At 61.7% G+C, this 26,134-nt stretch overlaps 1 protein-coding gene across 1 annotated transcript in view; it reads right to left on the bottom strand.

Annotated features, from left to right (window-relative positions):
* ABCA7 (ATP binding cassette subfamily A member 7) overlaps positions 1-25,812 on the bottom strand; it is a 38,029-nt gene extending 12,217 nt beyond the window's left edge. Inside the window, exons 1-32 of the mRNA XM_026655056.1 lie at positions 25,747-25,812; positions 24,946-25,039; positions 24,273-24,414; positions 23,434-23,561; positions 22,109-22,230; positions 21,246-21,440; positions 20,704-20,793; positions 18,224-18,461; positions 17,404-17,543; positions 17,035-17,151; positions 16,508-16,687; positions 16,204-16,412; positions 15,893-16,069; positions 14,950-15,172; positions 14,357-14,578; positions 13,785-13,989; positions 12,809-12,925; positions 11,896-12,067; positions 10,742-10,873; positions 10,127-10,266; positions 9,208-9,345; positions 8,304-8,530; positions 7,887-7,959; positions 6,806-7,008; positions 5,071-5,119; positions 3,894-4,001; positions 2,551-2,705; positions 1,920-2,044; positions 1,696-1,794; positions 1,107-1,302; positions 678-772; positions 194-226 (exon numbers count right to left, since the gene is read on the bottom strand). Coding sequence (XP_026510841.1) covers positions 194-226; positions 678-772; positions 1,107-1,302; positions 1,696-1,794; positions 1,920-2,044; positions 2,551-2,705; positions 3,894-4,001; positions 5,071-5,119; positions 6,806-7,008; positions 7,887-7,959; positions 8,304-8,530; positions 9,208-9,345; positions 10,127-10,266; positions 10,742-10,873; positions 11,896-12,067; positions 12,809-12,925; positions 13,785-13,989; positions 14,357-14,578; positions 14,950-15,172; positions 15,893-16,069; positions 16,204-16,412; positions 16,508-16,687; positions 17,035-17,151; positions 17,404-17,543; positions 18,224-18,461; positions 20,704-20,793; positions 21,246-21,440; positions 22,109-22,230; positions 23,434-23,561; positions 24,273-24,414; positions 24,946-25,039; positions 25,747-25,812 — 4,610 coding nt within the window. The remainder of the gene's footprint in view (positions 1-193; positions 227-677; positions 773-1,106; positions 1,303-1,695; positions 1,795-1,919; positions 2,045-2,550; positions 2,706-3,893; positions 4,002-5,070; positions 5,120-6,805; positions 7,009-7,886; positions 7,960-8,303; positions 8,531-9,207; positions 9,346-10,126; positions 10,267-10,741; positions 10,874-11,895; positions 12,068-12,808; positions 12,926-13,784; positions 13,990-14,356; positions 14,579-14,949; positions 15,173-15,892; positions 16,070-16,203; positions 16,413-16,507; positions 16,688-17,034; positions 17,152-17,403; positions 17,544-18,223; positions 18,462-20,703; positions 20,794-21,245; positions 21,441-22,108; positions 22,231-23,433; positions 23,562-24,272; positions 24,415-24,945; positions 25,040-25,746) is intronic.
* Positions 25,813-26,134: the final 322 nt, after the last annotated feature.

Below are 26,134 nucleotides of genomic sequence, written 5' to 3'. Positions count from 1 at the left end.
CCACAGCCCCCTCCCAGAGCTGGGAACAGAACCCAGGAGTCCTGGCTCCCAGTCCCCACCCCCATCCTGCTCTAACCACTCACCCACAGCCCCCTCCCAGAGCTGGGAATAGAACCCAGGAGTCCTGGCTCCCAGTTCCATGCCCTTAACAGTCTTACTAAAATAATTCACACCCCAGCCGCACTCCTCTCACCTCTGCTCGTTGACCCATTTCTTGGTTCTCAACCTGCAGGAACAAAAGGGAAACGCCCGGGGAGCCTTTAGCACCGCTGGGTGGGTCTCTCCCTGCGTTACAGCCGCCAAATGCCCGATGGAGAGCCCTAGAGAGCGAGGTCTCGATTCACCCCCAGATCAGGGACAGCTGGAGGAGTGCCAGGGCAAGCGATGCCCCTGCCCGGCCCTGACAGCGCACCCCAGCCTTGGGAAGGGGCAGTTCAGGCTCCGGTGGCCCAGTCAGCCCTTGGCCACTGCACTGACAGGGCTCTGTGCCACCAGGTCAGTCCCAGCAGCCTTGGAGAGGGCAGGAAGGGAGAACTGTAGTTCTGCACCAGGAGGCGCATCGGGGCTGTGTGTGTGGGGGGGTCGTTACAACTTCTCCCAACACCCCCCCAGGTCGGAGGCAGAGACGGGAGCCCTCCCCAGACTGGACCAGACCCCAGGATCCCCCAGGTGCTCACCCCTGGCGGATGATCTTGGGGTAGGTTTTCACCAGGTAATCGGAGATGTTCCTGCCCGTGAGGTTTTGGAGGATGTCGCCGGTGCCCCTTTGCACCTGGCGGGAGGACAGACGGGGACAGACAGACAGGAGACGGGACTGGAATCATCATCGTCCCAGGCAGGGCTTAGTAGGGCCCTCAGGGCTGTGCTGAGCCAAGGGCTGGTAGTAACCCCGATTGAGTCCACCAGGAGCCACCCCCCTCTACCCACCCAGCTTCTACTGGCCGTGATTCTCGGGGGATTAGAAGGGGGTGAGACCCGGGCGAAGGCAGAGGCACCCCCGGCCCAGCCTGATGCAGCTCCTGGCCGCTCTGCGCAGGCGGTTTTCTACCCTCTGGGATGGGCCCCCCACCCTGACAACCCCAGGGGAGGAGGGAGTGGCCGGCTACCTGTGGAGGAGGAAGTCCCCCCGCTGCTTCAGGGCAGTCGGGCAGCATCTTCCGTGCCCCCCGGGAGCTGCACTCACAGGCCGGGGAGGGGTTGGCTGGCGTCCAGTTCATGTTCTGGAAGAGCTCGGCCAGGGACCGGGGCACTTCGGGGGTCCAGAAGCCTCGTTCGTGGGACGCCGGTGGGCAAGGCGCTCTCCTGAACACCCCGGGAAGGGAGAAGGCTGCTGGTTAGCGCCCAGCTTGCTGCTCTCCGCACAGGCGAGCAGGAGCGAGCTCCGAGCCTGCCCCAGTGCCTGGGCAGGCCCAGTGTGTTAACCCCTCGGACGCCAGCCTAGAACCCGGGACAAACACGGCCCAGACAGCAGCAGCTGCAGAGGGGAAGTGTCTGGCCCAACAGAACCAGCCAGGCTGGTGCGAGGATGCCTCCTTATGGCGAGCACAGGGAACTGCAGCCACCTTGGGCTCCGCTCCGAGGCTCTTGGCAAGGAAGCAGGTGCGACCTCCCCACAGGGTCCCTTCCCAGCCGCAGTAACTGCCCCCCCCGCCCAGCCCTCTGCCTGAGGGAGGGGCACAGGCTGGGGGTACTCACCCCTCTGGGGCATCCCTCATGCACTTGGTACCGAAGCCCGGCTCGGCCAGCAGGGCTCCCAGGAGCTGCGCAGAGTCGGGGTCCCCCGGGGAGTCATCACTGAAACAGACGGAGCGGAGGGGCCACTGCCATGAATCCTCCCAGCCGGCGTTGCCCCGGCACAGCCCGGGCGACAGCCCCTGCCCCGCCCCCCCCCACCCCACTCCAGCCGGGATGCGACGCACCTGAAAAAGGTGAACTGCTGCCCGTACATCCAGGGCTCCAGGTGCAGCGGGGGGTACTTCCCAAAGGGCGGCACGATCAGGCTGAAAAGGAGGGCGATGCACACAAAGACAGCCGGCAGGACGATCTGTGAACAGGGGCTGGAGTCAGAGCTGGGCTGGGGGGATCCCGCAGACAGGGCCCCTCTGGCCGGGGCCGAGCCCCAGGGTCAGAGCTGGGCAGGGGGGATCCAGGCTGGGCCCCTCGAGCCAGGGCAGAGCCCCAGAGTCAGAGCTAGGCAGGGAGGATCCCACAGTCAGGGCCCCTCGGGCCGGGGCAGAGCTGGGGCTGGGGAATCCTGCAGCCAGGGTGCTAGGACACCCTCAGTCAAGTCAAGGATCCCACAGCCAGAGAATCCGGACTCTCCGGGGGCTGGGTCACAGCTCCAGGATGAAGGCCTGACCCACTGGTAGGAGGAGAACATTCGCACAGGAATATTGCCCCCCATGTTCCATTCACACCCCCACACACCCCTCCCCTGATGCTCCACTGCTCGGCACCCTGTGCTCTCAGAGGCCTCCCCTCCCACGCTCCCGTCAGAGCCCCCCCCCTTCCCCCGCAGCGTCCAGGCTAAGGAGGAGAAGCCCGCGGTACTTGTGCGAAGAAGCCCCTGGTGCTGCGCCGGGCGTAGAGGAGTCTCTTGGTGAAAAGGGCCCGGAGCTGCTGGCGGGTCAGGGCCCAACCCAGCACCTGCTGGGAGCCCCTGCCATCCAGGCTGTGCAGGAAATCGGTCTCCTTTGGCTCCTCAGCTGCAAGAGGGAGAGCCAGAGAGACCCCGTCAGCCCTGCCTGCGGCTCCAGTGCCCGCAGGGCAGCCCCCCACCATGCCACCGTCCTGCTCCATTGGCAGCCTGGGGCTCCAGGCCACTTTGTGTCTCCAGGGACCCGTGTCTGGGGGCATGGAGAGCAGCCGGGTGAATTGTGGGCAGGGCACTAGGAGCGGGGTCACGTGCAGGGAAAGGCAGAGGGCAATGCATGGGGAAAGGGGAGAAAGGAGGGCATGCCTTGCTCTCAGTGGTGGGGTGCCGGGCTCTCTACATAGGGGAACGTGTCCCTCATCTGGCTCAAAAAAGATGCCTCGGGACCTAGGGCCGAACCCCGTCCAGGCTTCCGCCCCCCGCATGGGGAGAAGGACAGCTCTGGATCCCCTTCCTCCCGCTGCTCGGCCTCCTACCTTTCCTGGATCCTTTGACTGAATGCAAAGAAAGAGAAAGAGGACAGATCTCACGGAGCTGTGCAGGGAACTTCCCCACGGCACCAGAGCCGGGGCAGGGGAAGGGACTAGAGTGGAGCTGGATTCCCCAGGGCCGAGGAGCGAAGCGGGCTCTGCCCGTGCTGTGAACCATCACCTGGGGCTTGCAATGCCCACTCAGACAACTGCAGGCACCCGCGCCAGCATCTGACAGACAGGGCCGGCTCCAGGGTTTTGGCCGCCCCAAGCAGCCAAACAAAAAACAGAACCAAAAAAAAAAAGCCGCGATCGCGATCTGCGGCGGCAATTCGGCGGAAGGTCCTTCGCTCCGAGCAGGACTGAGGGACCGTCCGCCGAATTGCCGCCGAACAGCTGGACGTGCCGCCCCTCTCCGGAGTGGCCGCCCCAAGCACCTGCTTGGTAAGCTGGTGCCTGGAGCCGGCCCTGCTGACAGACACTGGCTGCACCGGCTCCTGGGACGGGGCCTTTCGCTCTTGTCCGGTTCGACCCACAACAATTTCACACTCCTCCCCCCCTTGCCCAATTCCATCCCACAATGCCCTGGAAGTTACCCATAAGCCCCTGGCTCCCGTTAGCACAGGGCACTGCGAGGCGGGTGCTTCAGAGGCACCCAGAAGGCACCAGTGCCAGCGACGGCAGAGAACCAGCCGTTTCCTACCATTCGCGGTCCCTGCGGAGCTCAGTGCCCCCCGTCCCCCTCCAGCAGCCTGGCTGTGCCCCCTTACGCGGCTCGGTGTCTGCTGCCTCCACGTCCCCGTTCTCGCTCACCGTCCGGAGGGTGTAGGAGGAGGCCGGCGCTGCCGTTCTCCCTCGCTGGGGGGCTCCCCCAGAGCCTGCCAGACACAGGGCCAGAGCATCACACCACGGGCAGGCGAGAAAAAGCATGTGGCACCCAGGGCCATGCAGAGGTTTTGAGGGTCCTGGGGCAAAATCTGAAACTGAGGCATCCCCCTCTCCCCCCATCCTTCCAAAAAACTTACCACTGAGGGGAGGCCTGGGGGGATGGAGAGTGAGCCCCCCCACTCACCCCATAGCCATGGCTCCCGTCCCATGGGGGAGGGTCCAGCTCCCCACTCCGGGCGTTGCCACCTGGCATACAGGCTGGCAGCGCCACTCAGGTTTTCCCTACAGCCTCTCCAGCATATGGAGGGGCCGTGGGCCAAATTTCAGGTTTGGGGGCCCTCACAAATGGGGGGCCCAGGTCAAACTACCCCTTTAGTCCCCCCTTCCGGACGGCCCTGGTGACACCTCGTCATAGCGAGCGGAGCAGACTGCAGCCGCTCACGGCTTCCATCCAGAGGAGCGGCCTGCAGGGACTACAGGATCCAGCATGCAATGCGGCCTGGCCCCTCGGCCATGTTGGGATTTATAGTCCCTACAAGCCAGGCCGGGGCAGCCTGGAGTCCCAGGAGGCCTGTTTCGTATGGCCTTGCCAAGCACCCGGAGGCTGTGCTGTGCCAGCTGCCCAACTGAGTGTGCGGTGACCCTCCAACTTCCTGGGCTACCCAGGTGCAACCCGTGCCTCCCCCGAGCACCCCAAGGAGAGATGGGGTGAGAACGGTTTGGGGAAAATAACTGGGTTCATCTCCCAACGCTGAGCCTCATTGCAGTTTGAATGAAGATCCTTCTCCCAGGAGCCACGGGCTGCAGAGAACAGAGTTGAGTTTCCAGTACAGGCGCTTATGGGGCTGGGTCTAGAACTCTCACCCTTAAGCTCTAAAATGGCACGAGTCTACCTCCTGAGCGAAAGGAAAACTCCCTTAGCTAGCAGCAGTAGCAGGTCTCTTATCCCCTCTGCAGTCCAGGCACTAGAAAACATGATCATTCTTTCTACTCGCCTGACCATTAACTTAGATCCCCCAGGTGCTCAAAGCTTTTCCAAGAGGGTGCCAATGCGTTTACCTGTGGTGTCCGCGTCCACTCCTGTGTCCTCAGCCACCTTCAGAAAGATCTACAAAGGGTAAACGGGAACGGAATGGTGTTTTACAGGGGTGGGGGAAATGACAGTGGACCCTCAGCAAACCAACGCCACAGGGCGGGGAGCGTCCCAGAGCCCACGGGACTGGCTGAGGGTCCCACAGGCTCTGCTGCCAGCAAAGAGTCCACGGCAACATTTCCCTAACCCCCCTTTCCTCCCCATGTCTTCGCTGGAAAATCCACCCAGATCCAGTTGATTTCCTAGCTGGCTTTTCCTGCAGCCCTCTGTGACATTTCACTCCATATTTTTTTATAAAAATATGGTCATGATATGAATATGACATAACTGAGATGTACTTTATGCAAGATGCGGCTTGGAAGATATCATTGGAAAGGTTACAATTTACTGAATGTGATTATCCGACCTGTATCATTTCCGTATCGGAAGTTGCCGCCCACTGCTAACACTTCAGGTACAACAATGGAAAAGCCAGACAGGGCTGACGACCCATCAGCGAGGACAACGGACCGTGAAAAGGCCTGGCCTTCCGGCAGAACATATTGCCACTGACTCATGGACGCTGCCATACTACAGAGTCAGGTGGTCTTGTCACCTGATACTAAACATTACCTGGGACTCCTTGTAACTTTCCACTGGAAGGGAAGGGGGAGGGGGGTCAAGTTTGGGAACCAAAGGATTCCCGCCTTATGGAAATCCTATTTAAGGGTGGGGAGGAAGGCAAACTCCTCCTCTGCATGGCCTGTCTGCCCAAGAAGAAAGACTGCTAAAGCCGCCTGAAGGGAAGGCAGGGGGGAGTCCAGACTGAGACAGGGGTCCAGTCTGAAAAGGAATATGACTAGAACTTTGAACCACAGAAACTTTGCAACCTGCCTAAAATAACATGTAGGGTGAGAATTTACATTTTGTAACCTGTTTCTTAAGGATACTGAGCTTAGCTTGCGTATTTTGCTTTATTTGATCAGTAATCTGCTTGGTTCTGTCTGTCATCTCTTATAGTCCCTTAAAATTCACCCTTTGTAGTTGTTAAACTTATTGCTTGTTGATAATATAACCCGGTTTATATAATTTCTAACTGGGAGGGGCAAGAAGTTGTGCATATCTCCCTCCACATTGAGGGAGGGGGCAAATTTCATAAAACCTTTGGGTTTGTCCCCCTTAAAGGGACTGGGCACCAGAGCGTTGGAGTGAGCCCCTAAGGCTGAATCTTCCCAGAGCGGATCTCTGGCTCTCTGTGCACCTGGGGGTGGCCCTGCCTGTGCGCTTGACTGGAAGATGCTTGTGAGCCTAGCCCAGCAAGGCCAGGTAAAGGGGACCCAGGATGGCAGAATAGGCTGACTCAGTGGCACCCCAGCACATCAGGTGACACCCCAAACCCGTCACACCCTCCACTCTACGTCCCTCTCCCCGGTCCACACTCTCTGCCCTCAAGCAGGTGCGTCATGGAGGGCAGATTGTCTTTCTCGGAAGCATCAGGTATAGGCCACTGGAGGAGACAAGGTGTCAGATGTGATGGACTAACGGTGCAGCTGATACAGCAGGAGGAGAGAGACTGATCTCAATGGGCCTCTTGTCTGGTCTGGTGAGACGAGGGGTGGGATAACAGTCTGGATCCCATCTGACATGGGAGGGGGATGCTGGGGTGTGGATAGGTGCACAGTCGGTGGCAGGGGATGGGATGCTGGGAGGGGGCTGAAGTACCTCTTCCAAGGTGGTGTCCGAGATCCCGTAGCTGGAGACGCCCAGCTCGCCCAGGCGGCCGTCCAGCTCCCGGAAGAGCTCCCCGAAGGCCCCATCCTTGGCGCCGCCGTACGGCAAGACGTACAGCACCTCGTGGCCAATATCCTCCACCAGCCGGGAGCCAGGGACCAGCTTCTGGATCAGGGCCGACAGCTGCGGCACGTCTGCGGAAACATAAAGGGGGCAGGGATGGCTGGGGGGGACCCAAGGCCTGGAACAGGGCACAAGACCCACAGCAGCTGCACTGTGGCTGATCCAACATGGACGTCCCAAGGGGACTGTCAGTGCTAAGCTGGCCTTGTGTCCCCCTAATGTCCCAGCCCCTTTGAGGGGGTTGATCCAGCCTGGCAAGGATTAAGTGAGTTCTGCTGATGCTGTGAGGAGGGTGGCTCAGCTTCCACCGGGAGATAAGGGAAGTGGGAAGGGCTCTCTAGGGATGGAGGATCTAGGGTGCGGGCTTAGCCGGGCGGAGGGTGGATCCCAGCCTAGGGAGAAGGCTTGAGCTGGACTTTATCTTACTGTTCACAAAGCCTAGCTCCTAGGAGCTCAGATTCCCCCTGCCCCGTGCACGGTTGGGTCCGAGAGCAGGGTGGGGAAGTCAAGGATTGTAGGATGCAGGAGAGATGTAGCGTGAGGTGACTCTCAAAAGCCGGCCGTTGGGTTGTGTGTGTGTGGGGAGGGGGAGGCCGGCCCTGGAAGGACAGGTCACTGGAGAAGGATTTCCCAGGGAGAGGAAATGTCGCCTTGGAGACTGGAGGAGCAGCCGGGGAGGCAGCGAGGCTCTGAACACGCCCCTACGTGCAGGCAAAGACCCCACCCGGGGAACTCAGCCCCAGGTTGGGAACCAGGGAGAAGCTCAGACTCGCCGTGTCCCAGGGTGACCACAAGGGGACGCTGTGTGCCAGTGCAATGGATCCGCTCCGCGGGGGGCCCAGTGTGTGCATTGGGGGCACTGTGTGTGTGTGTGTGTGTGGGGGGGGGTCTTAACTCTTTCCCGACTGGCTCCCAGTGCCAGCCCCTTCCCCCGACCAGAGCCGCTCACCCACGGTGCTGGACTCGCTGCACTGCTCGCTGCCCAGGCCGGTGTCACAGCTCCGCTCCGAACCGCTGTCGTCCTGCGGGGAAGGGGAGGGTAAGAGTCCCAGCCCTGGGCTGGCCCCAAACTCTGAGGCTCGGGCCCCCCTCTAATGACCGGTGCCACGTCAGGAGATCAGGACACCGGCTCCCCGTGGTGAGCCCATCCCCCTACCTCCAAACTTCAGGGAACCCTGGAGCTGGATTCCCTAGGACTCCAGTGACCCCACCACCACTCTACACTCATGCCCCCACCCACCAAGCTCCAGGGGCTCCCCCTGCCCTCTGACCTTTCACCCCATGGGGCGCTTTGTGGCTGTGCCCACCCAGCCATTCGGGCAGGAGCCCGGCTGCACCAGGCAGGGGAGCCCACTCCCCCCATTACCTTTCTGCTGGCGATGGTGACGCAGCTGGCGCTGCCCCCTGGGGCTGCCCGCTCCCGGGCGCCGGCCTCCCGCTTCACCAGGGTCAGGTAATAGCCGGTGCCCAGCTTGGTCTTGAGGAAGAGCGGGGAGCCGCAGCAGCAGAGCCGGCCCTGGGAGATGATGGCCACGCGGTCGCCCAGCAGGTCTGCCTCATCCATGTAGTGGGTGGAGAGGATGATCGTGCGGCCTGGGAGGGGGGCAGAGAAGAGAGGGTTCGGGGGGCCAGCCTGGGGACACAGCAGGGAAGGGGGTGGGGGAAACCAGGGTGCAGCAGGGCCTTGATAGCCCCTTATACCCAAGGGCTCCTCCTGCAGGGCAGAGCCGGAATGGCGCCTGGAGCAGGGCCACGGCACAGACTGGCACCCGCTGGAGCCGCCCGTACTCCAGCATGGGGGGGACGGACCAAGCTGGCCCCAATAGCAGCTCGCTGACCATAATGGGGGGGGATCTGAGCCAGAGACACCCCTACATGGCTGCAGGTCACCTCAGGACGAGTAACCCCCTAAACCGCTCCATTCCCCTGCATGCACCCACCCCCTCCTGCCCCCCTGAGGCCAGACCCACTGGGGCCCAGCTCTGCCAGAATTGTTGGGTTCCCCCCTCCACCAGAATTCTTGACCTCACACCCCCAGCCCCACCCCGCCCCCCTCTGCTCCCAATAGGCACCTTGATCGACTCCCTCACTGTCACGTGGGGCCCAGATCCCTGCCTCAGTTTCCCGGAAAGCCCAATAAGGAGCCCAGTGCAGAGGGCTCATCCCCACATGGCCTACTGGGGCTCGGCTGGGCCCATCAGCCAGAGGCCCTGGCCCATTTCTGAGAACTCCCTCCCCTGCTGTTCCCATCTCCCCCACCCCACTCAGACCTTTGCGATACTTCAGCAGCAGCTCCCAGATGCCCCGGCGGGAATAGGGGTCGACCCCCGCGGTGGGCTCGTCCAGAATGACCACCTGGGAGCCTCCCACAAAGGCGATGGCCACGGAGAGCTTCCGCTGCATCCCACCTGCCCCGGGTGAGGAACGGGGCGAACGTTACGTGGCAGCCCTCGGCCACACAGCCCCGAGCGGGGGGTTGCTCCAGGGAATGAATCATCCCAGGCCCCTGGGGCTGCGGCTCTGGCAGGGACCAATACTGCAGGATCCCTGGGAAGTTCCTCCATGCCACCCCCCCACGGCACCCCACCCCCACCCCACGCCCCACGCACACTGGACCAGTTTACCGAAGGTCGTGGTGGATTCTCCATCACAGGCACTTTTTAAATCAGGGCGGGATGTTTTTCTGAAAGAACTGCTCTAGGGATTGGGGGATGCTGTCCGGCCCGTGTTACGCAGGAGGGATCACAATGGTCCATTCAGGGCCAGGGAGTCCATGAATGCCCCCCCCCGCCCCGGTGATCGCACCACTATAAACACACCAGCCCCATCGGGCTAATCAAGCAAGGCCTGAGGCCGAGATCATGTCTGTTCTATGTCTGTACAGCGCCTAGCGCAACGGGCCACGACTGGGACTCCTAGGAACTACCGCGATATAAACAATAAAGGATCATGGGAGAGAACAGGGGGCTGTGTCCGGAGCCAGCAGACCCATCCTTTCGGGCCCTGAAGCCTGCAGATTGGGAGTGGGCCCCTTATGTTACCCACTTGTAAACCGACGGGGGCGTCCTTTTCCCTTTAAAAGGCGGCTCTGCCTGCAACATGCCAGGATCAGGTCCCAACCTCCCTGCGTGAGCCCAGCCTGCCCCCTGTATCTCCATCCTGCCTGCTCGCTGGGCCCAGGGCACTCACCCGACAGGTTCTTGGTCTGCTCCCGACGCTTGTGGGGCAGCCCCACGTCCTGGATGATCTGCTTCACCTCCTCCTTCACCTGCTCCCCTGACAGCCCCTTCAGGCGCCCATAAAACCAGATGTGCTCTTCCACCGTCAGGCTGGGGAGGGGGGAAGGGAGAGGGTGACTCCCAGCAGGGCAAGAAGTATCCCACCGCTGCCCCTGCAGACGCCCAGCCCCCTGCTCTAACCACTAGAGAACGCTCCTCTCAGAGCTGGGAACAGAACCCAGGAGTCCCAACTTCAAGCCCCACTCCCCCTGGACTCTAACCACTAGGCCCCTCTCCCCGCCCAGAACTGGGAACAGGACTCAATGGGCAAGTGCCCCCGCAGTTCATCCCCGAGCTGAGGCTGCTGCAGTGGGGCTGGTGGCTTCTCCAGCGCCACTGGGTCCAATTGCGCTCTGCTCTGGCGGGGAGCAAGGTCCGGCCACAGGCCCTCCAGGCTGGAGGCAGCACAGAGGCTGGGTGCTCCAACCATCAGGGCCCAAGGGAATTCTCCCCCAGCTCCATCCGCCCTCCCCCTCTTGGGGACCACCCCCCACCCACACGCTTGGCTCTCCCCCCCCTCACCTACATGTCAAAGAGGACGTTGTGCTGGGGACACATCCCCATGGTTTTCCGGATGCTGTCCATCTCGGAGCGGATGTCCCGGCCCAGGACGTAGGCCGTCCCGGAACTGGGGGGCAGCAGACCGCTCAGGATGGACCTGGGGGTGGGGGAGCAGGACACATGGGGTTAAAACCAAAGCAAGTAGAGTCAGAGGAGTGTTTCCAGCGCCCACCTCCATTGCCTAAGGGAGCTCAGGGCAGGGGGGTGTTGCAGGGGCCGGCAGGGCTGCTGGGCACGGGCACCACCCTGCTGGGCATTCAGACCACATGGCCCCAGCTCCCAACACCATGCAGACACCGGCTCATCCAGCAGCTGCGCACCCTACTACTCAGCGAGGAGAGCCAGTGACCCCACCAGGGGGGAGGGAGGCTATTTCTTTGCTTTGCTAGCCATGGCTGAAATTCACTAGCCACCCAGCGTACCCTGGGCCAGGTCCTCAGCTCACAGACCCAGCTGAACTGTCTGCTAAGGCCCTGGCCCAGAATCTCCTCTCCTGGCAGGTGTCAGGACATTGACTGCAGTCAGGTTACTCCCACCAGCACTGGAGACGAATCGGGTGCCGGCGTGGGCATACAGGCCACCCCGACTGTCTGAGACGTGCGCCCGGCTCCCCCTTTGATTCAAGAATTAACATTATTGATTAATAAACCAGGAACCCTGAGAGACTTTCCGGTGGTGGAGCAAACGGTTCTGGAGGGACGTCTGCTCCAACTGGTCCAACTCTAGATCTCTCCTTCCACAGCAGCTCAGTGCCTGGCTCACCCAGGCCTAACCGGGCCCAATCCCCTCTATCGTGACCTTCCGTCACCGAGCAGTGCCAGGGGGCACTCCGCACGACTAGATCTGGGCTGCACGGACCCCAGCACTTCATACAAGTGAGACCATCCAGCCCTCTCCCGCCACAGTGGTCAAAGCGCTGCATGAAGCCAGCTCAAAATCATCCATTCTCTCCATTGGACCGATGGGGGGAAACTGAGGCACCCAGCATCCCCCACGCCAGCACCACAGCTGCCGAGCTGGCTCAAACACCACGAGAAACGCCCCACCATGCCCGTGCGGTGCCCACAGAACCCCCTGGAATTCCCCAACCCGCCCTCCCAGCGCGCCCCTCGGGCTCACATCGTGGTGGTCTTGCCGGCCCCGTTGTGGCCCAGGAAGGAGGTGATCTGGCCCTCGTAAAAGCTGAGGCTCAGCCCGTTGACGGCCACTTTGCTGCTATTGCGGTAAATCTTCACCAGGTTGCGGATGGAGACCCCTGGGCGCAGGTGCGCGGGCGGCTGCTCCACCAGCACTGAAAAGCCAGGAGGCAGGGTCAGCTGGCGGGCACAGCGCCGGACACCTAGCAGAGGCAGCAAGAACGCGGGGCGGGGCCGGGGGTCCCCTGAGCTGGCAGCAATCCAGCCAGCTCCCCCGCAGCCCCTTGCCTGGAGGTTATTACCCTGCGGCAATCAGTGAGCCCCAAAATCATGAGGACCGAGACTGAGGCGGCAGGGATCCTGTCACCACACAGAGTCGGGGCACCTTGGTAGACCCTGCGGCTCCCGCCCGCCCCCAGGCCAGGGTTTGGGGCCAGTTAGCAGACTCAGCATAGGGTTACAGATGGGGCAGGGACCTGGGCTGAGGACAGGGCTGGTTGGTGGCCCAGGGCTAGGGTGTGGTACCAGCAGACTCAGCCTAGGGTTAGGGATGGGGTGGGGCCAGTCAGTGACTCTGGGCTGCAACCTACCCGCTGCCTCACTTCTTCTCCCGTCTCCCACCCCATCAGCCGGTGGCCCGCCCTCTGCTGGGCCTGTCTGGCACATGGCTGGAGTCCAGCAGCAGAACCCAGGAGTCCTGACTCCAGCTCCCCCACTCTAACCAGCCTGCAGAACAGGGAATCGAACCTAGGAAGAGCCCTGATGTTCGGCCCACTACTCTGACCGCTGGCCCCACTCTCTTCTCAGAGCCGGGGACAGAGCACGGCACTCCTGACTCCAACTAGACCACACTGCCTCTGCGGCTGACCGGGGCACAGGGTCGGGGAACCCTTTACCTTCCGCGGAGCTCAAGGAGTTGGTGGGGAAGGGGTGGCAGCCATCAGAGGACGACTCTCCGAACCAGTAGCTCTTCAGGAAGGGAAAATTCCAGGGCTTGGGAATCCCGTACTGGCCTGAATGCAAACAGAGGAGGAAACCGATCGGAGAGCGCAGGGGGGGGCATGGAAAACAACTCCACCTGATCGGGGGTCTGGTGCAGCCCAGCTGTGGGGAAGGGGGCTCTGACTTTAATCCCAGGTCTTTCTTTTCTCACCCCATGGGCCTAGGGTCTTTCTTCTCTCATTCCCCCAGGGACCGTGGGCCTAGGGCCTTTTCCACACTGGAGTTTGCCCCGATTCTGGCCACGGGCCACGCAAACGCCTAAGATGGGCAGCATCAGCCTCCACACAGCAGCTGGCATCGGCTCAGCTCACCCCGGGTTCCACAGCATGGGTGCAAACCGCGCCTCCGCCTGTCTGCACCAGCAGGATGCCGCAACAGGCCGGGATCCCCAGCGCAGATGGGCTTAACCCTCACCTCTCGGAGAGGGAGACACTCAGTGTTTTACTTCTACTTTGGAGGGCGGGTGGAACTGGGCTGCATGGGGTCTAGACAAACTGTGCTCCAGGATCTCAGCTATCAGTTAAGGAAAACAACCTTGGGTCTCTAGTCCTGACAAGTACGAAAGAATCTGGGTTCAGCTGACCCAGAGCCGTCCGCCTGAGTCTGCAGGCAGCAAAGAGCTCTGAAAAATACACGCTGCTCTTATTCATTTCAATTGGAATGTTTACTCTGAAACCTAATGATGGTGCATTAAGGCTAAGCAATTTCACTGATGATCTACCTGTGTGAGACTGGAGAAGTGTGGACTTATTATGAAGATCTGCACAATTCACTGAGAGTGGCAGCTCATAAATGGGCAGAGCTTATGTTGTGGGCAGAGCTTGGGGGAGCATCCGAGTCCCAGATCCATTCCCAGCCCCACCCGCTGACCTGGGAAGACAGCCTCGATGTACCACGTGGCCAGGCCGTACAGACACGCGTCCAGGAGCAGCAGCGCCAGGGAGGTGGCGAAGTTGTAAGGGTCGTCCTGCACGGGGCTGGCGTTCAGGTTGTACCACTGGATCCCCACACCCTGCTCCTCATACAGGGAGAAGTACTCACAGCCAAACCCAAACGCCACTGGGGACAGGAGGCTCTGGCGGGGGAGAGGCAGGTGAAGCAAGAGCCAGAAAACCCCCAGACCCAGCACAGCTCCCTGGGAACTAGCCCCGGCCACCAGCCACCAACCTCCCCATGGCCAGGGGGCTGCCGATTCAGCGGCCAGCCTGTGAAATGCTAAGGGGTAGAGATTCCAAGTCCAGCCTTCCTCCGGGGGTGGGTGGTGTAAGCAGCTGTGGGGATGGGACAATTCTGAGCACGGCACTGGGACCCCTGTGCCCCCTTCGATCGGCACCCACATAAGGAGACCCCATTAGAGCCAGGCTGAAAAGGACACCCTGGAGCGGGACCGGAAAACACGCCCTGTGTGACCTCCAGGCAGGCTGGAGCGGGGGCGACCTTACCACACAGAGGCGCAGCGGGAAGGTGATGTGGTCGCGCCAGGCCACGCACAGCACATAGGGCAGGTAGAAGGAGAAGTAGATGATGCCGCCGCAGGCCGAGGCCAGGTTGGCGCGGGAGAAGAAGGTGCTGATGAGGAAGCACTGGGCGATGGTGGCCACAGCAAAGGCGGCCAAGAAGAGGAAGACCACAGCGGGGTCACTGTAGGGCAGGATGTCTCCCAGCTGCATGGGGGGGGCGGGAACGGATTAGAGCTGTGGCTGGCAGAGGCGCCGCGATCTCTCGTTGCCCGTCAGTCCCAGCCCTCTCTGCCCCGCTACTGCAGTGCCAGGCTCCCCCCACTACACTCAGCTCTGCTGCGGCCACTACAGCCCCATCCTGCTACCCCAGCTCTGGGCTCCCCCACGCCCGGATCCGACAATGCTCCTCAATCCCAACCCACAGGCCCTTCACTGCTACCGTAGCCCTGGGCTCCCCCATGCCCGGATCCGACGATGCTCCTCAAACGCAACCTGCAGACCCATCCTGCTACCCCAGCCCTGGGCCCCCCCCCCCCCAGCATGGCCCCCCTCCCACCGGCGCTCTGCAGACGTACCTTGAGGATGAGGACGAGGAAGGAGGAGCTGATGAGGAAGGGGATGAAACTGCTGATGAACCAGCTGAGCCAGAGAATGCCACTGCTGAGCCCCATAATCTTCATGGTCTCCTTCAGCCGGGCTTCCTTCTCATGCACCACCCCTTTGATGATCATGGCCACCGAGTAGATCCAGGCCAGCGTCATGAACAGCGGCAGTGAGCGGTTCAAGACCCGCAGGAAACTGGGGGAGGGCGTGTGGAGGGGGAAGCAGACGGGTTAACCCTTGAACGCCGCGCCCCACTGGCACTTTGTGAAATGAGTTGGGGGGGTGGCTCCACGCAGTTCCCAGGCGCCCACGAACACGGGAGACAATGCCCCACCACGCTCCATGAGCCAGACACCACACAGGACGCCGCTGCGTCCCAGAGAGCCATGGCAAAGGGCAGGGACACCTCAGCAAGGGACTGCAGAGGGTGGGGAACGAATCATCTCCCCTCTTGGAAACGGAGCAGAGATCAGCCTTGGCCAGCAGGGGGCGCTGCAGGGAATGGGATGGAGGAACAGGGGGGGAATACACAGGGATATAGACCGTTCCTATCCCAATCAGCAGGGGGCACTGCAGGATATAGGCTGGAGGAGCGGTGGGGGAATACACAGGGATATAGACTGTTCCCAGCCCAGTCAGCAGGGGGCACTGCAGGATATAGGCTGGAGGAGCAGTGGGGGAATACACAGGGATACTATATAGACTAATTCCTACCCCAGTCACTAGGGGCGCTGCAGGAAATAGGGGAAGGTCATGGGGGGGTAGATACATAGGAAAACAGACCCATTCCTGCCCTATCCAGCGGGGGCCCTGCAGAGTTCGTGACTAGAAGGGGCACCCGATTTTATGTTGCTCCTGCTCAAGCCTACGGGGTGGACAGACTGGATCCCGTCCGGGGAGCACGTGGCCACTCACACGTCATCCACGTAGCAGGGGTAGGGCATCTGCTGCAGGTAGATGCCAGTGCGGCTGGCCGTGCCGCTCAGGACCCGCGTGACGGCCCGCTCCACCAGGTCCTGCACGTAGACGAAGCCCCCCCAGACGTAGCGCAGGTCGCTGAAGGGGTCGGCGGCCGGGCCCGGGTCCCAGAACCTGAGCGAGCGGAGAGAACGTGAGTGAGGGCGGGGCAAAGCACCCCCCACCCCAGACATGGACCCCCGCAGAGAGGAGATCTTGGGGGAAGGGGGGGCAGCATTTCTATAGGGCCCTCCCCCAGGCGCCCGCACCTGTCCTTGATCTTGTTGCTGCGGGTGACGTCGTCAATGTCCATACGGATCTTGTAGCGGACGTGTGGGGGCAGCTCCCCGGGGGTGGCATTGTCAGGGGGCAGGAAGACCACGCCGGCCCAGAACTGGCGCCCCTCCAGCAGCTGCAGGGCCCGCGACACTAGCTGCTCTTCGGAGGCCACCGCCTCCACCTTGTCCAGGGAGACGCACTGCGGGCAGGAGCGGGAGAGCAAGGCCCTTAGCATGGGGGGGTCCAGAGGCGGGTAGCCAGGGGGACGGGGGGTGTAACTCGCACGCGCCGCACCTCGATGAACTGCGACAGGGTGCCCACAACCTGGTCCACCTCCGCGTAGACCTGGCGCCAGGTGTAGGCCTCACCCCCTGGCACCCCCGCCAGGAACTCGCCCACGGCCGACGGGTCCCACGAGGTGCGGTTCAGGCGCTGCTCCACCAGGCGGGAGGTGGCAGGTGCCCGCAGCAGGCTCTGTCAGGGCAAAGGAACAGGGGACGGGGCTGCCTTGGGGTGTGGCACCGTCCCCCAGCCAGTACACGGCCCCGCTACAGGGCCAGAGTGGGGCTGACCCCCTTTCCCCCACCCCAGTCCCTTCACTGCACCCCCTTCCCCAGCCCCACCACCCCATTCCCTTCACTGCACCCCCTCCCCTAGTCCCCCACTCCATTCCCTTTGCCCCCCATACCCATCCACCCACACCCCTCCCTCTGGGCCCCCACACCCATTACCCCCCGTCCCATCACACCCTCCCCCTATACCCACTCCTCTGGCTCCCCCATTGCCCGGCCCCTGGATACACAGACCGAGGAGGGACAGACCTGAAGGACCCGCATCTCCAGGCTGCTGTTGAGGAAGGCGTAGACCCGAGGCCCCAGCTCCTGCCAGGTGCCCCGCACCTCCCGCAGCACGGCCAGCTCCTGAAACGTCCGGTTCACCTGGGCCGAGAGGAGCGAGGGGGTCAGTGAGACAGGCTGCTGGCCCGGCTGGGGGTTATGCCCCACTCCCTCCCTGCCCACCGCCCCTCCAGTAGAGTGGATGGGAGGCCCATGGGACTCCAGCAGAGCCCACAGGCTGGGGGGGCAGGGGGGAGATCCCCAGGCACTGAGGGGGGCCCCTGGGTGCTCCAGGCTGACTCTGCATGGTTGGCGTTCGTCCCCCGCCCCCTCCCTACCTCCCAACTCCTTCACCTCGGCCATGATCCGTCGTGTGCTGGGGCTGGACGGGGCGTAGAGGATTTTTCCGATGAAGAGAGGTTTGATCCCCCGCCACAGGATCCGGGACAGCGGGTTCGACTCCAGGCTCTGGATCAGCTCCTTGCAGTAGGGGCCTGCGTGGAAGGTGGGAGTGGGGGGAAGGATCGAGAGAAGTGGTCACGCTGGCCCCCACTCCCACAATAAACTTGTATACTGGGAGGAGGGGGGAGCTCCTCCATAGATCTGCTCCTCCCACCCCCCAGTAAACCCACAGGCTGGGGAAAGGGGGATCCCCTCTAGAGAGCTGCCCCCTCCCACCCCCAATAAACCTGCTGGCTGGGCATGGAATCTCCCTCTCCCCTCCAGACCCAGCCCTGGCTCCCTGCTGTCCCCCCCACCCGCCACTGGGGTTGGCTAAGGCCCGGTCCCCGCTAACCTCCCTGGGCTGCAGCTTCCCCTGGGGCAGAGGATACACCCCTCAGTCAAGCCCAGCTCTCCTCCCCACCCCCGAACTGCAGCCCTGCCAGGAAACCTCCCACCCGGGGCTGCCCGAGCCCAGCCTAACCTGCCCTAGGAGCAGGGTCTCTGCCGCCCGCCAGCAGCTGCCCGCACAGCAGGGGTGAGAGGCTGGGTTGCTTTAGGCACTTGTTCCTTTAGCTCAGGCACTAGAGCCTCGCGCTCGCGGCTCAGCGCGGCCCGGGTTCAAATCCCGTTGTCGCCCCAAGCTGGGTCAGTTCCACCCGCGTGGGATCCTGCTGCTGCATCCCCCAGCTCCCCTGCCTCGGTGGGGAGAGGCGGCTCCCCACTCACTCACTGGTGGCGTTGTCCAGCGGGACGGCTCCCTGCTCTGAGCTGTTGCGGTTCAGAAAGGCCTTGATGTCGTTGTCCTCGTACCAGTTGAGGGAGGGGATCTTGAGGCCGCCCCCTTCCGGGTGCCCGCAGGCGATGCGGGACACGGCCTCGAAGGCGCCCTGCAGGGAGGAGCCGGCGTCCTGCCCTGACAGCGCCTGCAGCTCCCGCCGGAACTCTGCAAAGCTGGTCATGGCGCCAACCTGGGGCAGGAGACACCAGCCACCCATGGGCACCAGGCCTCCAAACCAACACGGGCTGGGTGCTGTGCACGGTGGGCTGAGACCGCGGGACAGGTACGCAGCCCCCAGGGCCCCTCAGACCCATGTGCCATCAGGAGGGAGGGGGGAAGAAAGGCCCCTCCCCAGTCCCAGCCAAGCCCCTCCCAGCATAGAGACCAGGACCCCTGCCCAGACCCGCCGGCAGTGCCCTTCGCTCTCACTCCCAGGTCCTTCCCACCACCTGGGGTGGGGGGAAAGAGGATGGAGACCAGTGTGATGCCTTCAATCACGCCACTGTGCCCATCCAGCTGGGGGGCTCCCCTGAACCGCAAAGGAGCCTCTGGTGTAAGCTGATAACCAGGGGGTTGGGGAGCTCGGCCTGAACCGGGAGTAACATCCCTCCCCCTTCCCGCTAGCGCCTAATGGACATTAACGCCATTGGCAGAGATGTGCCCCTTGGCCTGCCCGCAGCCCGGAGAGGGAACACACCCGGGGCCATCCCTGCGGGGCTGGGCAAAGCAGGGCATGGGAAGCCGGCAATAACAGGGAGGGGAAAGGATCGTGTCCCACAGGGATCCCTCCTGCGCCTGTCAGCCCCCGTATCTTTGGCCTCGTGAGAGACAATCCCTGCCGTAGAGAGTCAACAACCAAAGGGCAGGAGGGGAAACTGAGGCACACAGCAGGGCAATGACTCGCCTGGGATCACCGGCAGGTCAGTGGCAGCACCCAGGTCTCCCAGTCCCAGCCACTAGACCATGCTGTCTCCCTAGTTACAATGCTCTTGCAAGGTCAGGGTAAAAGCAGGGACAGGCTCCAGCACCCAAGCAAAGAGATCTGAAGCCCAACTCCGCCCCAAGGCCACTTTCCCCACCCTCGGCACCAATATCCCAGCCAGGCTCTTCCCCCAGAGGCTCCTGAGGGTTTACAGCAGGAGAATTTAGCTGTTTTAGGAGAGCTCTGGACAAGAGAGGCGCCCCACGTCGATATCCCTGCTCAGCCGCCACCGGAGAGGGTTAGGGGTCATGCCAGTGCTGCCTGGGTCCAGGTCCCACCCTTCCCTGCTCGCTGTGTACTCACAACTAGGACCACCATGCACGCAGCTGAGACCCTGGGTGCTCTGTGCTGGGGTACTGGCACCCCCTGCAGGGGACACTGTGCTGGGGCACCTGGGAGCAGCCACCCAGAGACAGGGGTTGGGGGGAGAATGATGGGGACAGTGGAGTGGGGATGGGAGGTGGTAGTGAGGTATGTGCCCCATTGGCACGATGTGAAATGAGTTGGTGGGTCTCAGCGCAGTTCCCAGGCGCCCACACCAACACAACTGGCACAACCAGGCCCCTTTGTTGGGAGGCCACAGTCTGACTGGCACAGGGAGACAGAACTGCCCCTAGAGGGGGGGGTCCCTCTGGTTTGGGGCAGATCACAGGCACCGCAGCCCCGACTGCACCCACTGCTTAACCACCTAAACATTTGAGGGGGGGGGTAACATATTTTTTTCTACCACAAAGAACATTTTCATTTCAGTCAAAACGTTCCCCTCCCCCCACCCCCGCAAAAAAATCCCCCAATTGTTCAGTTCTCAAAACGGGAGTAATTTGCCAAGGGTGGGGTTTGTTTTTTTTAAGGGTTCCGCCTTCCTTTCCCCACCTCTCTTTTCCAGTAGTGGGGGGGGGGAAGGAGGATTGGGAGGGAAAAAGTGAGAGAAAAGGGGGAAAAACCACCACAATATTCAGGTTTCATTTCATTCGCAGACACGAGGGGGGGGGAAAGAGCAGAGAGATTTTCCCAGCAGCTCCACCGGGCTTGGAGAACCCTGGGATCGGCGCGCCGGGGGAGACTCCTGGTCTGGCTGGCCTCGCAGCCACGTACAAGAAGCTGACAGGGGGCCCAGCAGCGGGAACGTGGAAGCCCGGCCGGTGCACGGAGCTGCACATCCCTGGGGTAGTAAGAAGTTAGGGAAGCGTCTCCCTCTTTCCACCCTAGCGGACGCAGCTAACAGAGTGATCAGCGGATGCCGGGCTCCTACGCTTTGAACCCTGCCCGTGGAGGGGAGACCTGGCATTGGTCACAAGCGTTGCCGGTGGCGCCAGGGGAGGAGTCTGCCTATAGAAATGCTGACCGGGGAGACGTTCCCCAAACCTCAGGCCCAGGGTCCCAGCGGAGCTGTAGGGCAGGGGAGCGGCTGGGAGCGGTGCAGACCTGGGGCCAGCAGGGACTCCGTTACCTCCTTCGCTAGCGTCTCGGCGCCCTGGAGGAAAGTGACCAGGGTCTCCATGGCGCTCGCCACATCGTCCGATTTGGAGCTCAGCCGCTCCTGCGGGAGGGGGAGAGGGCAGAAGAGTCAGACCCCCTAAGGGACTCCTGGCAGCTCAGCGAGGCAGCTCACTGGGGTTGCGGGGGGCTATGGGGGCCTGGGTGGCCCCATCTCAGACACAACCCCCCCGCCCACCCTCAGCCTAAGCCAGGGGTAGATCTGGCTCCGTAATGGGAGAGGATGAAGCAGCCAGGAGGCACGGGGACAGAGCCCCCATCACACACCCCGATCCCTGACCCAAGGCGCGAACTTCAGCGCCGAGAGCCAGCTTCTTCTTCCACAGCCGCCTGGCACCCAGCTCCAGACGCACCCAGAGCGCCTAGCCCCACTCCCACTCAAGTTCCCATTGGCTCCCAGGGGCAGGCGTGGAGCGGACGGGGGGGGTCCCTTCGCTGGTAGGAGCCCCAGCCCCATGGCTCCGGAAGTCTCCCTCCTCCCTCCCCGTTCCCTACCGCCAAGACTTGGGAGAAATCCGCTTGTGAGAAGAAACTGCGCTCCATGGCCTGGAGGGTGGGCGCTGGCAGAGCACAGAGCCGCTCCTGCAGGCGCTCCGCGGAGCTCGCCTCCGCTGCCACCAGGAACTCCGCCAGCACGGAGGCGTTGCAGACGATGTCCTTCAGCGGCACGCCGGTGGCGGCAAGGGAGAGCTGCAGGGGGAGACGAGAGCGCCCCGGTAGCCAGAGAAGCAGAGGACAGCCCTCCCAGTCAGACACCCCTGCAGCCTTCCTCAGCTTCAGTCTGGCCACGCAGCCGGCGGAGACCACAGGCTCCAGCGCGCCATGTTCTGTCCTGACCTGGGCAGCCTGCAAGCCACTGCGACAGACCTTTCTCTAGCTCCAACCTCCAGCACCCCCAGCACAGCAGGAGCTCCGGAAGTAACAGCAGCCCAGCGCACACGGCCCTTTGGGCAGAGGCTGGGGAAGGCAGGCAGGGCTTGTGGTCAACACACCGGCCTGGGAGAGCTGGGTTTGTTTTCCAGCACTGCCACAGATTCCCTGGGTGACCTTGGGCTTGTCACCTAACCTCCCTGTTCCCCTTCTGTAAAATGGGGACAACACCTTCTTTGTCTGTTTACGGTGTGAGCACCCCAGTGCCAGTCAGCCCCCCGTTGTCACGATACATACCCCAAAGGTGGATGGGATATATCACTGGAAAACCAATAACTCACTGATCATTAACATTCTGCCGCGACGTATGGACGGTAAACCCACAAAGGGTAATGGAGGATCTGGCCCTGTAATACACCCACAAACAGCAGGGCGGAGTTCTTAGCCCCCTGCCCCTATCATGGACCCCGGGGATCAGCCCTACTCACGATGCGCAGGTCCAACCGAGCTCCCAGCAGCTCCTCCGCCAGGGCAGGGGGGAGGGAGGCGTTGGTCCGGAGGAAGTGGGAAAAGGTCTCACCCTCTTTCAGGTAGTCCTTGACCGGCCTGGCTGGGAGACACATGGAGAGAAGGGGCAGGGGAGGTGAGGCCAAGCCAGGAGAGGAGCGATGGGAATGAGAAAGCAGCGGCAATGAGGTTGGGAAATTCACCGGGAAAGAACCAGAGTAGTTCAGCTAACTGCAGCGCCAAGCACCGTGAGATATGCCCCCAGAAGTCCTAGCCTAACATACGCCACTAAGTGCAGCCCCAGTGTGGACGCAATCAAGTGTAGCTGCTAACACCCACATGCCAATCGCCTGAGTCACCTTTGCAGGGAAGACGTACAGTAACTCCTCACTTAACGGTGTAGTTCTGTTCCTGAAAAATGCGACTTTAAGCGACACAATGTTAAGCGAATCCAATTTCCTCATAAGAATTAATGTAAATGGGGGGGTTAGGTTCCAGGGAAATTTTCTTTTTAACCAGACAAAAGGCATTATATACACATTTTAAACAAGCAATTTAATACAGGCACAGCCCACTGGCACCGGAGATGAGGCAGGCAAGGAGGTTGAAGGTGCTGTAGGCTAGGAGAAGCACGTTGCGCAGCAGCAGTGGCAGCTTCCCCTACTCTGCAAGCACCAGGGGCGGGGGCTCAACCCTCAGCCTGCCCACTCCACCCCTTTCCCCAAGCCCCCACCCATCCTCTTCTCCCCCCGACCTCCTCCCCCTTTGCTGCTTCCTCGCTCCCCCCTCCCAATCAGCTGGCCTGCGGCGTTTAGGAGGCAGGAGGGAGGAGGGAGGAGCGAGGACTTGGCCCGCGCGGGGTCTGCTGGCGGGCGGGAAGCGCTGGGCGGGGGCGCGTAGGGAGGCTGCCAGCTGTGGAGAAAGCAGGCAGCCAAACAACGTAATAGTGGAGCATTGCACAACTTTAAACGAGTATGTTCCCTAATTGATCAGCAACGTAACAATGAAACAACGTTAACCGGGACAACTTTAAGTGAGGAGTTCCTGTACCTACAGGGCCTGATCCTGCAGGGTGCTGTGAGAGGAGCTCTGTTGGTGTATACTCAAAAGGGGGGGGCTATTCAGACCTTTGGGGGTTCTGGGGGGGGGGAATGTCATAAATCAGGAGCCCAACCGCTGATTCACTTCAAGTTTTGCAGCACAGTCCCCCATCGGGCCTGGATCAAAGTTAAAATGCCAGAGTGTCACAGCAGGATATCGGATCAACCCCTCCTTGCAGTCATGGCTGTGTGGCCGGAGGCCTTACCCATCCACGGAGCTCCGCTCCCCCAGAGCCGGCGCAGGGCAGGCAGGAGCTGGCCAAAGCTGCTCAGGGTCTGCTTGCTGTTGGCATGGAGCAGCACCTTCCGGGCATCCGCAAACAGGCGGGAGATGCTGCAGGGACAGAGAGACAAGGAGCTGAGACCAAGTCATCCCTTAGCATCTGCTCCCCTCCGAGAACTCCCTTCACACCTCTGGAATCTACCTGGGACAGGGGAGGCAGCCTGTGACTGGGGCCGGGAGTTAGCTCCCCTGTTGAGCCAACTGTGTGGTCCAAAAAGACTACATGCCCCAGCATGCCTCCTCCAGGCAAAAGACTACTCTCCTCCAGGAGCACTGCATGCTGGGAGTTATACTCACCTCTGGCTGCACCGCCACCCCCTTGAAATAAGAAGCAGCATTGCATGCTGGGAATTGTGGGCCACACTTCCATGTGCTTGAAACAATAAGGAGCATTGCATGCTGGGAGTTGTAGTTTCCACAGGATACACCTGCGTTTGGATCAAGGCGGAGCACTATGTTGCTGCAATCTCTCCAGGCCTTCGGGGAAGGGCAGCTAGCATTGTCTACTTTGAATGGGCGGTATCCCTCGGGCTGGCGACAAGTTGCCAGCTGGGGGGGCAGGAGAGAGAGGGGATGTCTCAGCTGAGCAAAGCGTGGGTAGCCCCCAGTTCCCAACCCAACCATCATGGTGCGATCGGGGGGCCAGCTCCCATCGCCGCACGTAGCCACAGGTTGCCTGGCAACAAACCAAGGCAGCCATCTGTACTCCCGCTGGTGCAACGTCAGAAGCCAGAGAGGGGAGCAGGTGAGACAGCGACTCACATGGACTGGTTGAAGTTCCCCACCACGCCGGGCGTCTCGCCGGCCGTCGGGTACTGGAAGCAGGGATTGTTCACGTTACAGATGATGCCCTGAATCCACGACAGCGTCCCAGCCGAGGGCAAGGCCTTGTTGGGGAAGTGACCTGCAGAGGGAGGGAGAGAGCCCGGAAGGAGCTAGAAAGCCGCAGAGGAAGGTCAGATGCAACCTGAACGTCAGCCGTGGTTCTACGTAAGGGTTGCTGGGCAGAGACCCTGGTGTCTCCACTCCCCATCCCTCTGGGGCACCCATGAAAGCAAAAAGCCAACAGCGCTGGACACTGCTAAGACCGCAGATGCATACATCTCCTTGCTGCTCTGCAAACCCACCCCCTCGACCCAGCCACAGAAGCCCCCTCTCAGTCTAGGTCCTCTTCAGAGCAGGCCCTGCCCATCGTGCTAAACTCTGTGAGATGCCCACTGCAGGGCAGACCACCCAGTCCCTGGCACAGAGTGAATTTCATCCCCTGGTGCACAGAGAAGCCCCTCCCCTAACCCTGGTGCTGGGCCCACAGGCAGCCGAGGACCGGGGAAGGGCATTACGAGAACTGGTTTGAAACCGGTTTGGGCTCACTCGGTTCAAACCCCGTTGGGCCAGCTGGTTTAGCTGGGTCTCCACCTCAGGGGGCGGCACTTACATTCATGCTGCTCGAAAGGGGGATGTGACTGTCGCACCGAGATCAAGATGAAGAAGAGGAAGAGGGGCCACAGGAGCTCAATGGCGAGTTGGATCTGGAGAGAGACAGAGGCGGGCCCGGAGTGGTCAGATGATTCACATGGAACCCACAGGGGCAGCAATGGGAGCAGAGGGGACCAGCCTGGTCAGCCCACTCTGCTGTGAGCCACACGGATGTGGAGTGACAAACCTGGGGATCGTCCTGAGCACAAGAGGAGGCGAGTTCCAATCTCTCCTCTCAGGGATCTCGCCCAGATGGACGGCTCTTTAGGAGACCTTTGCTGTTAACTTCTTCACAGTCTGGATGGGAGCCCTTCCCCCCCACCCCCCGATCTCTCATCCCCACCATCAGACCCACCCAGGCACCAGCGCCCCATGCCAAACTCCTGGTCTGCAGCCCTGGGGCTCAGCCACCCTGCTCATATGGGTAAGTCCAGGAGTTTCTGTGATAGAAGGCAGCTTCCCTCTCCTCCTCTGGATCCAGGGAAATTTAGGAGATGGGGTGGGGGTGCATGCAGAAGGGCAATAAGAGGAGGGAGGCTGATGGCAGGAGGAGAAGAGGGATCCCTTGGAAATGAAGGGGAGGAACCCAGCTGTTTCCCATCTAAGCTCACTCGGGCCCCGTGAACAGTGGCTCATTCCCACCCATCTCCACCAGGGGCTGCTCTTGAGCAGAAGAGCTTCCCCCTTTCCGCTGCAGCTTGTGCCCAGTGGGATTTAGGGCTCTGGTCCCTGGCTGCAAATTCCTGCCGAGCCGACTCACCTTCTGCCTGCGCTGATAGGTGAAGTTCTTCCACAGCAGCAGCCCCAGCTGGGTCCCAAACCCCATGGTGCAGATGGAGTCAGGGCTGCCCCCACCATGCTAACACCGCCGGCTCTCTGGTCAAGGCTGGGGAACAAAAAGCAGTGGAGAGTCGACTTAAATGCAAGGCCCCCTGCTACGTAAGGGGCTTCTGGACCAACAAGAGTCATTGAGGCGTTTATAGCCACACCTGCCCCATCCTTTCCCTTCAGGAGGAGCTATGGGGAACGGGAAGAACTCTGGACAGTGGCAGCCTCTCCCAGCAGGGGGCGCTGTAGGGCATGGGGTGGGAGCACTGGCAGAGGAGGGAGCTCCTGGGTAACCCAGTCCCCGGCTCTCCCAGCAGGGG

Source organism: Terrapene carolina, unplaced genomic scaffold (assembly GCF_002925995.2).
Source record: "Terrapene carolina triunguis isolate 2854851 unplaced genomic scaffold, T_m_triunguis-2.0 Scaffold194, whole genome shotgun sequence".
NCBI lineage: Eukaryota > Metazoa > Chordata > Testudines > Emydidae > Terrapene > Terrapene triunguis.
The sequence above is the reverse complement of the archived record's forward strand: the minus strand, read 5'-3'. Positions and strand labels throughout refer to the sequence as shown.